This window comes from Perca fluviatilis, chromosome 12 (assembly GCF_010015445.1).
Source record: "Perca fluviatilis chromosome 12, GENO_Pfluv_1.0, whole genome shotgun sequence".
Taxonomy (NCBI): Eukaryota; Metazoa; Chordata; class Actinopteri; order Perciformes; family Percidae; genus Perca; species Perca fluviatilis.
Window position 1 is genome coordinate 16,959,439 of NC_053123.1, and position 14,837 is coordinate 16,974,275.

General features: G+C 42.3%; 1 protein-coding gene across 2 annotated transcripts in view; it reads right to left on the reverse strand.

The window, feature by feature from the left end:
- The window catches only part of lrp2a (low density lipoprotein receptor-related protein 2a), a 37,918-nt gene that overhangs the window by 21,189 nt on the left and 1,892 nt on the right, over positions 1–14,837 (reverse strand). Inside the window, exons 2-30 of one of the 2 annotated variants that reach the window (XM_039818663.1) lie at positions 14,603–14,826; positions 13,946–14,152; positions 13,610–13,812; positions 13,267–13,407; positions 12,911–13,114; positions 12,101–12,293; positions 11,541–11,666; positions 11,231–11,361; positions 10,875–11,012; positions 10,487–10,768; positions 10,112–10,351; positions 9,698–9,817; positions 9,065–9,181; positions 8,544–8,924; positions 8,207–8,221; positions 7,560–7,808; positions 6,781–6,992; positions 6,478–6,662; positions 6,108–6,336; positions 5,778–5,955; positions 5,415–5,543; positions 4,364–4,530; positions 4,031–4,174; positions 3,740–3,849; positions 3,106–3,283; positions 2,749–2,962; positions 2,402–2,641; positions 1,997–2,185; positions 90–1,022 (exon numbers count right to left, since the gene is read on the reverse strand). In XM_039818663.1, coding sequence (XP_039674597.1) covers positions 90–1,022; positions 1,997–2,185; positions 2,402–2,641; positions 2,749–2,962; positions 3,106–3,283; positions 3,740–3,849; positions 4,031–4,174; positions 4,364–4,530; positions 5,415–5,543; positions 5,778–5,955; positions 6,108–6,336; positions 6,478–6,662; positions 6,781–6,992; positions 7,560–7,808; positions 8,207–8,221; positions 8,544–8,924; positions 9,065–9,181; positions 9,698–9,817; positions 10,112–10,351; positions 10,487–10,768; positions 10,875–11,012; positions 11,231–11,361; positions 11,541–11,666; positions 12,101–12,293; positions 12,911–13,114; positions 13,267–13,407; positions 13,610–13,812; positions 13,946–14,152; positions 14,603–14,811 — 6,064 coding nt within the window. In that variant the 5' untranslated portion in view covers positions 14,812–14,826. The remainder of the gene's footprint in view (positions 1–89; positions 1,023–1,996; positions 2,186–2,401; positions 2,642–2,748; positions 2,963–3,105; positions 3,284–3,739; positions 3,850–4,030; positions 4,175–4,363; positions 4,531–5,414; positions 5,544–5,777; positions 5,956–6,107; positions 6,337–6,477; positions 6,663–6,780; positions 6,993–7,559; positions 7,809–8,206; positions 8,222–8,543; positions 8,925–9,064; positions 9,182–9,697; positions 9,818–10,111; positions 10,352–10,486; positions 10,769–10,874; positions 11,013–11,230; positions 11,362–11,540; positions 11,667–12,100; positions 12,294–12,910; positions 13,115–13,266; positions 13,408–13,609; positions 13,813–13,945; positions 14,153–14,602; positions 14,827–14,837) is intronic. The other variant, XM_039818662.1, reaches the window with a different exon arrangement.

Here is a 14,837-nt window from a genome sequence, read left to right on the forward strand (position 1 = left end):
CAGGGAAAAAAGCAACATCAGCAATACCACTGGTATCCATTCCTACATACATAAAAAAAATCCAGGAAAACTGGAAGTGCCAAACCTACCTGAAGCCACAACTACAGGGGCTGAGGTGGGAGAGGACAGGCTGATGTAGCTGATCTTGCTTGCTCCTGCACCTGAGCTCTGGGTAAAGTAGATCCTCCTGTCTGTGAGGTCAAAATCCAGTGCCACTGAGGTACGTGGTACATTGACCACAGGGAAGGGCAATGCATGGTCCTCGGGGTTGAGGCGCAGGCTGCGCACGGTGCTCTCAGTCGTGAAGATAAGATAATCATCCCTTGACACCACACAGCTCTCGTTATCTACTGCGAGATTCCCAAAAGCGCAGCTGCATTTTTTGTTCTGGTTACCTGTGCCAGAACCTGGGAGTGCGAAGCAGAAGTGGGCACAGCCTCCATTAGCCTCTATGCAGGGGTTGTAGTTAAGCTCCTGGACAGTGGCAGGCTGGGTGCGTTGGTCAAAGACGGTAACGTCCCTCAGCATGTTGACGTTGTCTCTGATGACAGCAGGCTGCTCTGTGCTGCCAGGCTGTTTGCTTGCTTGGAACACCTTTTTGAGGTTTCTGTCCACCCAAATGATACTACTCTCAAACACTGCGATTCCATAAGGAGTTGGGTAGCGGCTGCCATACCTGACAATTTCTGTCTCCCCACCTTGAGGGTTGACTCGGGCTATCATATCCAGGGAATCATCTACCCAGTACACATAGCCAGTTTGCCAGTCCAGCGCGAGACCTCGAGGAGTAATAATCCCTGATGACACTAAAATTGTGCGGTTGGTGCCGTCCAAGAGTGCTCGCTCAATTTTGGGGTTCTGACCATAATCAGCCCAGAACAAGAATCTGTTTTTGGGGTCCACTACAATGTGGCGTGGCATGTCCACCTGGGTCTTCAGCAGCACCCTGCGGAAAGTGGTGTTCAGGCGGAGCACCTCCACATATGTCTCAGTTAGGAAGGCGTTGGTGAAATACAGGTTCCCTGTGGAAAGAACCCAGTAAGCTCAGTGTTTAAAGTGGCATCATATATTTGTAAGACTTGAGAGCATCAGGTCATCAGCCACAAACTGCTAAGTATGACAGGTCACAATTCAAGTAGAAATTTTACCAGCTGAAATTATGATGGTGTTATTATTATACAACAGATTTTCCGTTATGCCTTCAGTTATAATGATGCAATTATAAATGAGTAACAAGGAAACAGTTTGTCGTGTCTGTAGCTGTCTCTGTTTTTCCAAAACTAGCTAATTAAATCGTCTTTCCTTGTCACCTGTGTGGGACTGATCTCCTTGTTATGTGAGTCTGTCATTATAATAAAGCTTCTTAACTTTGACTCTAGCGGGCAGCCTGCTGCCTGAGGCATGTGTCATGCAGCAAATTCAAACGAGTCAGAATTTCCTTTGGTTTTCTGGTTTACATGAATAGATTAAGAGCAGTGTATTTATTCAGATACAATTAAACTCTTCTACACTGTGGGAAAATAAGATGTTGCAGTTGCAAATGTAATATAATTTAGCGAGGTAAAAGGTATTGAATATGAGCACAGAATTAGAATATAAAAAAAGAGAAGTGGTACAAATGTGGGACAATTAACAAAAAACACATGGAAATGACTCACTGGTCTAAATTATATATATTGTAGACTATAAACAGTACACTTGCGGGCATTTTTAACAGAGAGGAAAACAACAGCCAGTGTAACTGGCTACAAAATATTTTATAAGGGTAGGACGCTTTCATGGTGGTGAACTTAATCTACATCAATTTCAGAACCAACACCTCCAACAGCAAGTGACTGAGATCCTCTTTTACCTGCATCTAAAGTGTTGTGGAATTAATTCACGTAGATAAAAATATAATGACTTATGTAAAAATCTGAGATGCAACCAGGAGGACACTGAATGGATGTATAAAAAAGATCCTAAAACACATTTGTGAGCTGGCACAATAGCTTACCTGCAGCCCAGTCCACAGCAATGCCTCGTATCCCGTTGCGTCCTATTCCAGATGTTACTACACTATGTAATCCGGAGCCATCCGGCTTGATCCGTCTGACCCCGTTTTGTGTGGCCACAGTGCTGCTGAAGTCACACCAGTAGATGAAACCAGAAGCCATGTGTACATCAATGTGTAAAGCATTACGGCCTGTAAGAGGATAACCCCGTCATTATTGTTACTTCAAAGACAAGAACCATATCATGAACATTTGATATTCAGTTACTATGTCAGTTATTCAGTTTATTATTCCACCTAAACTCAGCTTTTCCTTTTAGACTTGTATTTTCTCAACATTTAAAAAAAAAAAAAAGTATCCTATGAAGCATGCAGTACAGTAGTAGTTAATTTATTAGAATCACTGACCTCTCCCAGCCACAGGCACCATGGCCTCAGAGTGGTCTGCCCCTTCCAGACTGAAGCCTTTGATTGCAGACAGAGTGGAGATGACAACATAGGACTGGTAAGGAGTGCAGGTCCTGTTGTCAGCATTAAGTTTAAAACCTGTGGCGCATGCACAGGTAAACAGACCTTGCGTCCGAGGCAGGCAGAGTTGCTCACACACTCCCATATTGTTGGTGCAGCCATTGGAGGTACCTGCAGAGGCTTAGTTTGTGGAGAGAATGCAGTATGATGAACAAAAGCAAAAGCAACAACAAGCCAAACACAGACAGCAGTGAATGAGGAGGATGATGTCTCCTTGTGTTACTCACTTTCTCGATAATGCACTTTCAGAACTCTGAGTCCAGAAACATTGTCTCGCAGCACAACCCTGTTGGCCCCCGTGGACTTGTCCACACGCTCTATGACCTCAAAGTTGCGGTCAGTGAAGTAGAGGTAGTTTTGATAAACAGCCACACCCCAGGGGTGAGACAGGCCTGTCACTATGGTGATGCGGTTACTCCCATCTGGATCCCCACGCTCAATCTGTGGAGATCACCAGACAGGCATTCAAACGTAGTATGTTCATTTTGTACAATTACCAAGATTAGCATAAAGTTGCAAACATTTGAGAACCTTCTACAATGAACAAATGGTGACTCCTGAGAGCTAAGAGAGCTAAGACCCACCATGCCAGTGCTTGTAACAGCCCAGTAAAGCTTGTTCTCTTTGATGTCCACAGTGAGAAACTCAATGTGATCTAGGTTGTTGGTGAACAAGGTGACAGGGTTTAAGCCATCCATGTCTGCAGATGCCACCTTGGCAGGGATGCCGCTCTCTGTTCCCTGGTCTGTCCAGTACAGTTTGCTTAGAGGACATACAAGAATGGAGTTTAGGGTTTGGTTCTCGAACATTTACAGTATAGTCATGGATCTCTATGCTTATTACTTTTTAATAGCCTTGCATACACTTTATAGTCAAACCACCAAGATACAAATTGTTAGGGGAAAACCTTTCCAAAATATTACTTAGAACATCAGCCTTTCTGATTTCCTTCATTGGATTATCAACGCTTTTTATTAAGGTAGAAATTTCTCTCAACCCACAGAGGACCAGGTCATTTTTGATGTCTTTCAAATGTCTTTATTTTTTGTTCAATGTACTCTATTGTACGTTTCTGTGGTTTGAGTGTGCAGTCTGGTATTTAGTAACACTGGTTTGAGTTCTCTCTAGAGGCAGAGCAGATGGCGATGAGGAGGCTGTTGGAGATCAGTAGCTGTGGGGATAAGTGACCGTGCCAGGACTGTGTTAAATGGGGCTTACCCACGTGCTGGGTCCACTGCAATGCCAACAGGACTGCCAGCGCCAGTTGGAGAGCCGTTATTTGTGATGAGAGTTTTCCTGTACTGTACCTCCCCTCTCAACTTCAAAACCTGGCCGAGTACAAGCACAAACAAGTTAAGTTGTTGTACAACATAAGTGTGTTGTGACACTGCCCTTACACTCATTTTCTGTTTTCCTATTAAGAGTGTAATCACACAAAAATATTGATCTCAGTTTAAGTCAGTAATGACAAAAAACAACAATAACAAGACAAAGTATTATTTGTCTTACCTCAATAGACTGTGTAGCTGGATTGGTGTAGTACAGGTTCTCTGTTATCCAGTCCAAGGCCAGGCCGACAGGGGAACCAAGGATGGCCGCAGGTGCAAACTCTGTCCTGTTAGTACCATCTGACTTCACCCTGTGGATCTCACCCTGGTGGACAAAGGAAGACAGATTAACCTCACCAACTGCTGAGTAAGTTGAGTGAATCTTGTGTTGTGTTTTCCCAGCATGTTTTAATTGTGTTTTTATTGTGTATTTTTTACCGTCAACCCTAATCTCAAAGTTGTCTTTGGAGGACACTCAAGTCCTGAACTGAACTGTGACAGGACAGTAACTCACCGGGTGCTCCACCCAGTAGATGGTCTGTTCATTGTCATCAAAGTCAACATCATAGCCATTGTGAAGTCCAGCAATAGGGACCATAGCATCATTACTCTTGTCATCTGGGTTTAAGGAAATGCCATAGATGATGCTGTCTCTCACAACCACCAGGAAAGGATCTTCAACTACAAGTAGAAACGATAATGCAAAAGTGAATAAACAGTGACTAAGAATACCTTTACAAACTGCTCTTCCTACAGTAAAACAACAAGCAAAAGCTTTGTCATTGTGACTTGTAATTTCTAAACAAATACTCATAACCTAAAACTAGACTTTTCCTCAAAGCTATGAATTACTAAGTACTTAGTTACGTAACAAATTATTAAACAGAGCTAGGAAACCATGTTTCCTGGATATGGATTTAGCCCATGGTAATCCAAAACTAAAAGTTGCTTTCAGTGTATGATACCTGTTGCAAAATAGGGGTTTTGAGCTAACAGGCCTTAATCTATAAAGTGTGGTGAAATTTGTTTCCACAATATGATTTGCTTTGTCATCAGAGATTAGAATCGATGAATGGTTTGTGGGGCATTTTCATTCTTGGATAATCGTTGGCCTCAGGGGGAGTCTGCGTTCTGCTTGGCTTGAATGGGCTGAAACCTGAGATGAGTTAAGCTGTTGACTAAAGGGGGACTCCTTGGACTTTGAATTAAAGGTCCCTTGTCTCCTTCAGACCTTAAAAGACACACTTATATGATTCTTAATATTTATGACTGGAACAGCAGTTTACAAGAGAATCTAAATTGAAGACTGTTGACAAGGACCTGGATCGATCTATAATACGAATAGTGTTTTCAAAGATTTCTCCTCTTACCAACATTGCAATGGCTGCAAATAAAGCATGCCAAAACCATCATTTCCACAATAACAGGTTTGCTCTTTTTCAACAATAACCACAGCTAAGAGTAATACCTTATGAGTACATCAACTTATCAACTGCATCTGACCCAACTTCCTTTTTCATCAAACTGAGTGATGAGTGTTTTCCTTCATTTGGCAGGATGCATACCTCTGGTGCAGGTGATTTGGTCTGTTGCCAGTGTCCAGCCTGAGGGACAGGCACACGAGTAGTAACTCGGTTCCACAGCAGAAAGCAGGCAGATATGAGTGCAGGGACTCCTCAAGCAGTGATTTTCACCTAAGAATTGTCAAACCACACAAACACACATGCGTACCCGCAAAGAGTCAACAGAGTAATCTTCACAGGATCTCTAGGATTATTCTTAAATGTATTTACAAAAACAATAGACCTGCTGCATACTGGCATCATTATCAATATACAAGAACTACCAAACTAATTTAGTCACAATGGTCAACATCAGCCAATACTGATGCAACAGAGATTTGTTGATATAGAATATCTTTGCCATACCTGTTGGCTGCCTGGCTGGGTGTACTGCCACCAGACCCATGGGCTGAGGGAGGTTGAAAAGCATCACTGTCTGGTTCTCCCCGTGCCACTTATGGGCTCGCATCACACGGTTGATGTATCTGTCGGTCCAATACACAAAATCCTCAAAAATGGTAATTGCGTGGGGATGTTGTAGTACCTTTTCACAGAGAGTAGCAAAAGAAAAAAATGTGTCTTACACATGCTATTCAGAGGGAAATTGAATGTGCTGTGTTCATTTTTAGATTATCAACATAAATCAGATCTCTATAGATGATTTTGAAAATGTGTCTTTCTTTCTCGTACACTCACCAGGTCACTGGCCAGGACTTGCTTCCTGTTGTTGCCGTTATAATCGCAGTAGTCAATGAAATCCAAGTAGGCATCAGCAAAGTACAACAAATTGTTTGGATAGTCTATGGTTAGACCGTTGGGCCAGTACAGCTTGTTGTTTATGATAACAGTCCTCAATTTCCCGTCCATGCTGGCCCTCTCAATGCGGGGGTTTCTGCCCCAGTCGGTCCAGAACATAAGGTGAGCACTGCAAAACAAACGCTTGTCTTTTAACACCAACTGCTTTCATAATAAAAAGTGGAGACCATAACTACTTAACTGAATTAAGCTAATAACTACATTACATTCCAAGATTTAAAACAAACATGTTTCTAAGTACATCACTGACCTGTCTCTTGGGTCCAGCACTAGGCCTCTGGGGTTGGTGACATTTTCACTGACTAATACAGTGCGGTGGGTGCCATCCAGTTTTGACACTTCAATAGTCTCCAAGACGTAGTCAGTCCAGTATAAATTCCTGCCCACCCAGTCCACTGCAAGGCTCTCTGTTACAGTCACTCCACTGTCAAATATCTGTCCACAAGATACTCATTCATAGTTAAATATGTTAAAAAATGAAAGTGTAAAGCTGGGGTTAAACACAAAACATTTTAGTGCAATATATCTTCGGTGACAAAACCAAACAACTCACCACAGTTCTGTCACTGCCATTTTTGTTAGCACTCCAGATTCTGTCCTGGCTTGTGTCGGACCAGTACACACGGTCAGTGACCGAGTCAAAATCTAGGGCCACAATGTTGCGTCCATCTCGAACCAGTGAACGGATTACATTGGGCTGAGTGGTTATGTCATCTTGCACAATCTGATTACGACTGGCCACTAGCAAGAACGCCTGACGAGAATCTGTAAACAGACATCAAATCTCTGTTACCTATTTTTCATGTCCATTCTCATGCTAATTAGAGCACTTATCAGCTTTTCAACAGCTATTCAACCCCAACTATATGACAGGACTGTTAAATAGACCCTACTCAAATGGCAATCCTTAGGGAATGCACTTTTGTCCAAATAATGACCTATTGTATTGCAAAGTCTTTCAGCAGGTTATCTGTGTGGAAGAGGAGCTCATGTCAGGCACGCTCCCCATAAACAGTCCTTTGTTGGTGATTATGTCCTAATTACACCAGTGATGGCCAGTGAGTGACATATGTTATTTGTCTTATCTAAAGAAATCAGAGCAGCAAGGAGAGACATGGGAGAAGAAAGACGGTATGTCAGTCTCCCAGTCTGGTGGACTGCCCAACAGCCAGCACAGTGGAGGCATCCGTCTTGACAACCATGTCACTGTAGTGATGATAATTGGCCTAGTTCCTAATTTAACTGTATTATTAAATTACAGGTTGTTATTTACAACTACCACGGGAGCTATATGTTTCATGCACAGATGGTTTAAGTAATTTCCCTCCTCACCTGAGGCTTTGCAGGTACGCTGGTCTACTTCGAGAGTGTAACCATCTTGGCAGTGGCAGCGGAAAGAGCCTCTCTCATTAAAGCAGTGTTGGCTACATAATCCAGGGGGATTACACTCATCTACATCCTCACAGGTTTTGGAGTCATTGCTCAGTTGATAACCCACAGGGCACGTGCACTGGGCCCCAAACGGCCCTTGGATACAACCGTGGGTGCAGCCAGCATTGTTGTCCGAACAGCTCTCCTGATCTGCGTTGAAAGCGGGAAAAGCACAATTTAGAACCCAAACATGGAAATTAAACCAAGTAAATGATAACTCATACAACCCAAACACAAAATCTACCAAATTATGCAATTACTTAACATGTTCCAATGATAGATGATAGTTAATAAACAACAAAGCACTAACTACTTCAGTTAGTGTCTTCAGAAGTGCTACTCTGAGCCAGAACTATTTTTTATGTATATTTGTGGACAATTACTGTTATATTCACCACACAGACTCTATTGACCGCAATTGTTTTGTGTTGTATTATGTTTTGAAACAAATCTACGAATATCAAAATAGTCCATAAACATACTGTTTGTTGAAAATGAATCAAAACTACTTGCAGCATTTCTAACAATGATTGAGAGTTTGTTCCTACCTGGCAAAGGCTCGTCTGAAAGTAGTGAGAAAGGAAAATCACAGATCATTTTCATGTTAATACAGGTCAAAATCACACACATGCATGATTTGAACACAAGAATCCAAAGACAAACAGGTAACATTCAACACAAAAACCCTGTGAAATGAAGTCTGTGTTTACAGCATACTAGGAAAATTAAACAAAATCAGTGGAGACTTCGATCCTGTTTGCCATGTGGAAATTCAATTGAATTTGAGGAGACCAGCCAATGTAGAAATCTAATAAAACAATCAAGTATTTCTGAAAGACAAAGAACATGCTCCAGGCTGACAAAAACAGCAGGGATCAGACTTACTGCAGAGAGGAGACTCATCTGCACCATTGGGGCAGTCAGGAGTGTTGTCACACACTGTGGTGAGGTTGATGCACAGACTGTGGCCTGGGCACTGCCACTGCCAGCTCGGACATCGGAAAGGCGGCGTGGGACAGTCTCTTTCATCGCTCATGTCCCTGCAGTCGTTGTCCCCATCACAAAGCCAGCTCCGTAACACACAGTTTCCATTGTCACAGCGAGCAAGTGAAGAGGGGCAGGTGCGAGGTGGGCAGGCATGGTGTTCGTCGCTGCCATCCTCACAGTCTGGATGACCATCACACTCCCAGGTAGATGGTACACAGCTCCCGTCTGACTGACACTGGAACTCTGTCTCATGGTGGCACATCCCTGGGGGCCTAGTAGCTGAGATACAACACCCCAAAGACACATTAGCACAGTTCAAAATTAGAGAAAATTTAAATCAACCTTGTACATAAATATGCATGACTGAGTAATGCTTAAGTAATATGGCCCATGACCAAAGGCAGGATTTAAATACTTACGACAGCCTTGCTCATCTGAGCGATCACTGCAATCAAAGACTCCATCGCATCGGTAGTAGGAGTTGATACACTGGTGACCACTGGAGCACTTGAACTCATTCAAAGTGCAGTTGTAGACTGAAAAATCCAGTTGAGTATGTTAACCTGATATTTAATATTTCTGCAGTTTTGTATGTATGCAGAGCTCAATTGTTGTGCAACACAAGTAATGAGATCAATAAACTAAGAGGCTTAGCAAATGCTTGTTGAATTTTACAGAGCGTTCAATTGACCTCTACAACTTCTTAAACATGTTTAGCTGGTATGTATAAACAGTCCGTTGCTCAAGAATGGAAGAATAACAAATTAATTTAGTTATTCTTTATTGGGAATTGGCATATAAAGCTCCAATTCACAATATTTTAAAGTGAGAAGCTGGTCTGAAGTAAGTTTACAGTTAGGTCGTAGGAAAGTCTACAGTACATGGTCATGAGACCTGATGTAAATAGGTCTGATCAGCAACTACTTTCAGTATAAAATACAAGCAGAATGACATTAAATAGATTTGATCAAATACAGACTTGTGTAAAAAGACTTGATGTATAAGTGAGACCAGCGACTATAAGTACGTCCAGAAAACTGTAAGATACTCACTGCATCCCTGCTCGTCCGCCCCATCCACACAGTCTCTGTCCCCATCACAGACATAGTTGGGATCTATGCAGCGGTGGTCTGGACACTGAAACTGTCCTGGATTGCATGTGCTTCTCAGATCTGTCGATACACATTGTTAGACAATATAAACTATGAGCTAATCTCTTAGCCTTTCTATATCAACATATACAATAGTGTACACGGCTTAGTTTCAAGTCATTTTAGTTTTTTAGAGGAACAAAAACTATGTTTCTATAAGTAGCTGATTATTGGCAACTGTGTACTATTGGGTCCACAGCAGATTCAGTGTAGTTAAAGCCATAAATCTTTTTCTGAGTAACCCATTTTTCTAATAGAGACATAGGTGGGACATTCAACATATGCACACTGTCTAGCTTCTATAGAGATACTCACGGCAGTCAGCTTCATCTGAACTGTCCCCACAGTCGTTATCAGTGTCACAACGCCAGGTATGTGGGATGCAGCGGTGGTTGGCACAGGCAAACTGATTAGCAGGGCAGGTTCCAGGCACCTGCGTAGGGCAATTGTACTCATCGCTGTTATCAAAACAGTCATTGTGCCCATCACAGCGCCATCTCGCAGGCACACATTGCTTATTGGCACAGGTGAATGCAGAGGGGGAGCAAGTGTTGTCTGAAAAAAAGAGATGATGATCTTGATTAAAATATAATATTAAACTGAATTTGAAAAAACCCAGGGGCATGAAATTGTTTTTACTCTGGTCAGGTCGGGCCAGTATAATAGACTAGATTTTCAAAAAAGCTTTACTGTTAATTCCACAATTGACTTCGTCACTGTTGTCATGGCAGTCGTCAACACCATCGCATCTGTAGCTGTTTGGGACACATTTGCCGTTGCCACAGGAGAAGGAGTTGGCTCCGCACTGCAGCGTGGGGGGCTCGTTGGAAGAGTCTTCTACACATGTCTGATGGTTGGGTAACAGCTTCATGCCATACGGGCAGCCACATACCCTCAGTGAGTTTGGGGCTGGGAAGCAAAAGTGGCTGCAGTCTCCATTAGGATTTGTCTGCCTGTTGCAGAGGTTGGAACCTGAGAAGGAGAGTGGAGCATAATTACCTGGAATATGACGGACAAGTGTGAGCCTTAGCTACGCACGAACAGTGGAGTGAGAAGAGCAGTGAATAAAGCTACTGACCAATCTGGGAGTTGGAGTTGAAAGACTTGACATGCATGATGTGGCTGATTCCTCTTCTGATAATGACCATCTCCCCACCATCGGTCTTGCGCACACGTACAATGCCACCCAGGCGCCAGTCAGTGAAATATGCATAGCCTTCAAGGGACAGGAGCAAAATACCAAAGCTCAATTACTTTAACTTTCATCACCTCCCTGGTAACAGTAATTGCTCTTCTGACCATCATTAAAGCAAGAATGACAAACCACAGTTCAAGTCAACGGCAGTAAAATGAACTCCCTCTTTATTTAAATACTAAAAATAAAAATGCATGATCCTGTACATGAAACTTGTTGTTTATTCCAGGACTTTTTACCTTCAAAAATGGTGAGACCAAATGGATGGGAGATCTGGGTTATGCGGCCCAAAGAAATCCTATTCTGTCCATCAAAATTGCTGTGCTCAATTTTGTCAAAGAAGGCATCCACCCAATACAGACGCATTACGCTGAGTGGAAATCAAATCAGAGATCAAGGGTTTAAAATAAACACAGCCACAAAAAAAGCAATGCTGTAGCATATTCATTTTTTTTTTATATTAATTTTGTGTAAAACAATAAATAAAAAGACATTAATGGTGAAATGGTGTATCGTGGGACTGTTGGCTTTTTAGAATGTTTGACTCACTTCCAGTCAATAGCTAGGCCATTTGGCCAGCCAAGAGTTGTGTTTACAATAGACAGGGCATGTGACCCGTCGCCCCAAGCCCTCATAATCTTCGCTGGCCGGTACCAGTCAGTCCAAAAAATATACCTGTCAAAGACAAATAAACAACGAGCATCACTGTCATATTACATTACACTCAAAAATGTGCCCACTTTGAATACTTTGAAATATCAACTGTTCCTGATTTGGATTTTATTTTGGAGACTTCCACATTGTAGAGCTTTTCTGTTAAAGCCAACTTCTTAGTGTTTGCTACAATACTGCCCTTCACGCTGAACTAATCTGAGCTGTTGGACACCGAGGCCTTATGACTTTGAGGCTGTTGGAAATAAAAGCTTGTTCTAAATAAGGATCCTTTTATCAGGTGGGGATTTTATTTGAGTCTTTGAATGGTTCAGCACATCTAAAGAGAAACTTAAGATGAAACTTAACAGACTTAACATTTTATAATGTATAAAAAAATATCAATAGAAAAAGGAAAACAAAAACACTATTAATTATCTGGTCTTATAATGATTTACCCAATGGGAGGATGCACCACAATGGCACGAGGGTTGTTGAGGTTTTGTATGATGGTTCTCCTGGACTTGTCAGCTAGCCTCATGACAGATATGCTCCTGTATCGGGGGTCAGTCCAGTACAGGTTTTTTGAAATCCAGTCGTAAGCCAGGTCCTCCACTCCATCCACTCTATTAGCTGCCAGTACCTCCCTGCCTGTGCAGATCAAAGCAGTCAGACCACCGTTTAACACAGAGATGAAAGAGGAACACGTTTCAATAAATAGGCTGTCAGCTTACATTTTCACCATGTGGATCGGACAGAAAAAACTAGAGCAGCTCCAAAAACAACATCACTGATCAGAGTAGTGGTGTTTCTTTTTTTGTGTGGTGTGACTGCTCATGGACATTATTAACTACTTTCCACAGTTTAGGTGACAGATTTCAAACTAAATATCAAAACTGCTTGGTAAAACATTCCTGATTAATCTGCCCTACTCATTTTCAGGTCATTAGTTTGGGATGTAAGTTGATTATATGTTCCATTTTCCACTGTCCATGCTCCTGTCCACTCCCTAGTACCAGTCGGCCCCATCAGGCACTCCCTTAACTCCCTTGTATAAGCCTGGCTAAATCACATGGTCGAGCTCTCTGCAAGGGAAGAAATTATCTAAGGATGTAAGCACAGAGAAAACATTGGAAACATAAGCTGCTGATTGTTTTTCATACTACACCATGTCTTTCCTTGTATTATTATGCAATTGTAATGCTGTGAATGTGAACAGGATATTCTCAACAATTCAGCTACTGTAGAGCAACCAACAAGATGCTCACCAGTCCCGTCCACTTTTTGTTTATAGATAATATCTTTGGCTGTGTCTGAGAAGAAGATGGCATCGTCTTCAGCACTAAAATCCACCCCGACAAAGTAGGAAGGTGATCCAGTGATAGGCAGGATGATGTCTTCCTGAGAAGAGAGGTTAAAGGGGATCCCTCTGACGGCCAGCTGGCTGGAGAACAGCAGAAACTGCCTCACAGCTGAAGATAGGAAACCAGAAGATCATATGAAACATAATAGTTGCTGTACAGGTGAGTATAAGGTGAACCATTACATGTTTAGAATAAAGGAAACATACTGAGATCTGTTCAAGAAACAAATCACTTCAGTTATAAGAGAAATCTTCTCTTACCAAAACATCGCTTGCCATCGGCATGTAGGTCATAGCCCATGCGACATTTGCAGCGGTAACCCAGTCCTCCATTGTCACTCCTGTGACTCAGAACACAGATCTGCTCACATCCTCCTCTGTCTACACTACAAGGATTTGGCACTGGAGACCAAAGCAAAAAACAAATCCCAGTAAAGTTTTATAAAATTAATTTATAGATTCAGATTTTCTTTGTCCATAGCTATTCATGGTTCTTCCTTTAGAAACACTGGCAGTTACATGGCAGAAAATATGGTTAAATTAACATTATACTGTGAGCTGCATCACTCTGAAGAACACACATTTATCTCATTGAGGGACTTACCATATGGCTGTTTCAGCTGATGTATCACCGCTACTCCGTGTGGAGTCTGAGCTGTACCGTAAACAACTTGAGGACTGTTGTCAGTGAACTTGTTGGCTTTCATCACAGCCATCTTGGTCCAGTCCGTGAAATAGACATTGTGCTCAAAAAGACTGATGCCAAATGGGTGTGGGATCACAGCACCTCCATGGACCACTGATTTTCTATTGACATTTTATTGAGAACATTGACATATTATAATATAAACCGTGGACCTTTCTACTTCATGATATGCTTTTATGTTTTTGTAAATTAAAAATGATGTGTTATTTTTGAGGAATAACACGACATATTTACCTATGAAGGCCATCATATGTTGCAGTTTCAATGTAGTCATAGCGACTGTCAACCCAGTAGATGCGCTTGGCTTCGATGTCCAGAGTGACACCAGCTGGCCAACCCAGTTTACTCCCAATGATCCCATAACGATTGGTGCCATCCATGAAGGCCCGCTCCAGACCTGGTTGTCCATTCACTGCCTCCCAATCTGAGAAGAACATATACCTGTGAAAGGAGGTTAAATGTTTAATCGGCCAGTTTTCTCTGAGATGGATCATTACATGAGGACTGCTATATACAGGGGCTGGGACCACAGAAATAACATTACATGTAATCTTGGATACTTTAATTTTGTTAATTAAGTCTAGCATCCACATTATCACATTATGTCTCCAGCTGGGTGGCTGTGCATCTACCCAAAGAGCTGTACATTCATTTACGATAAGCAATTTATCTGCAGCCACCTGGCTCCCCCCCCCTCCTGAACTATACTATTGGATTACAATGAGGGTCATCACTTACATTGCTCCTCACTAATCCACCCAGGGCAATCTGCTAATCTCATACACACACACACACACATTATTCCATGCCAATGGAGCACGACAGATACTGTATGTGGGGTTTGGGACTGGGTGGATAGCTCAATGGATAGAAATTGGGAGATGTGCTTACCCGACAGTGGGGTCCACCGCCAGTCCTCTTGGGTTTCCAAGGTTTTCAGTGATGAGTGTGACCCGGTTACTTCCATCAAAATCCACCATGTCAATCCTGTTGACGCTGGCCTCCACCACATACAGTTTATTGTTCACCCAATCCACCGCCAAATTCTCAGGGTAGTCAACTGATACATTTAAAACCACCTGCATATTGGAACCGTCCATATCCACAGAAAACACCTGTACACAAA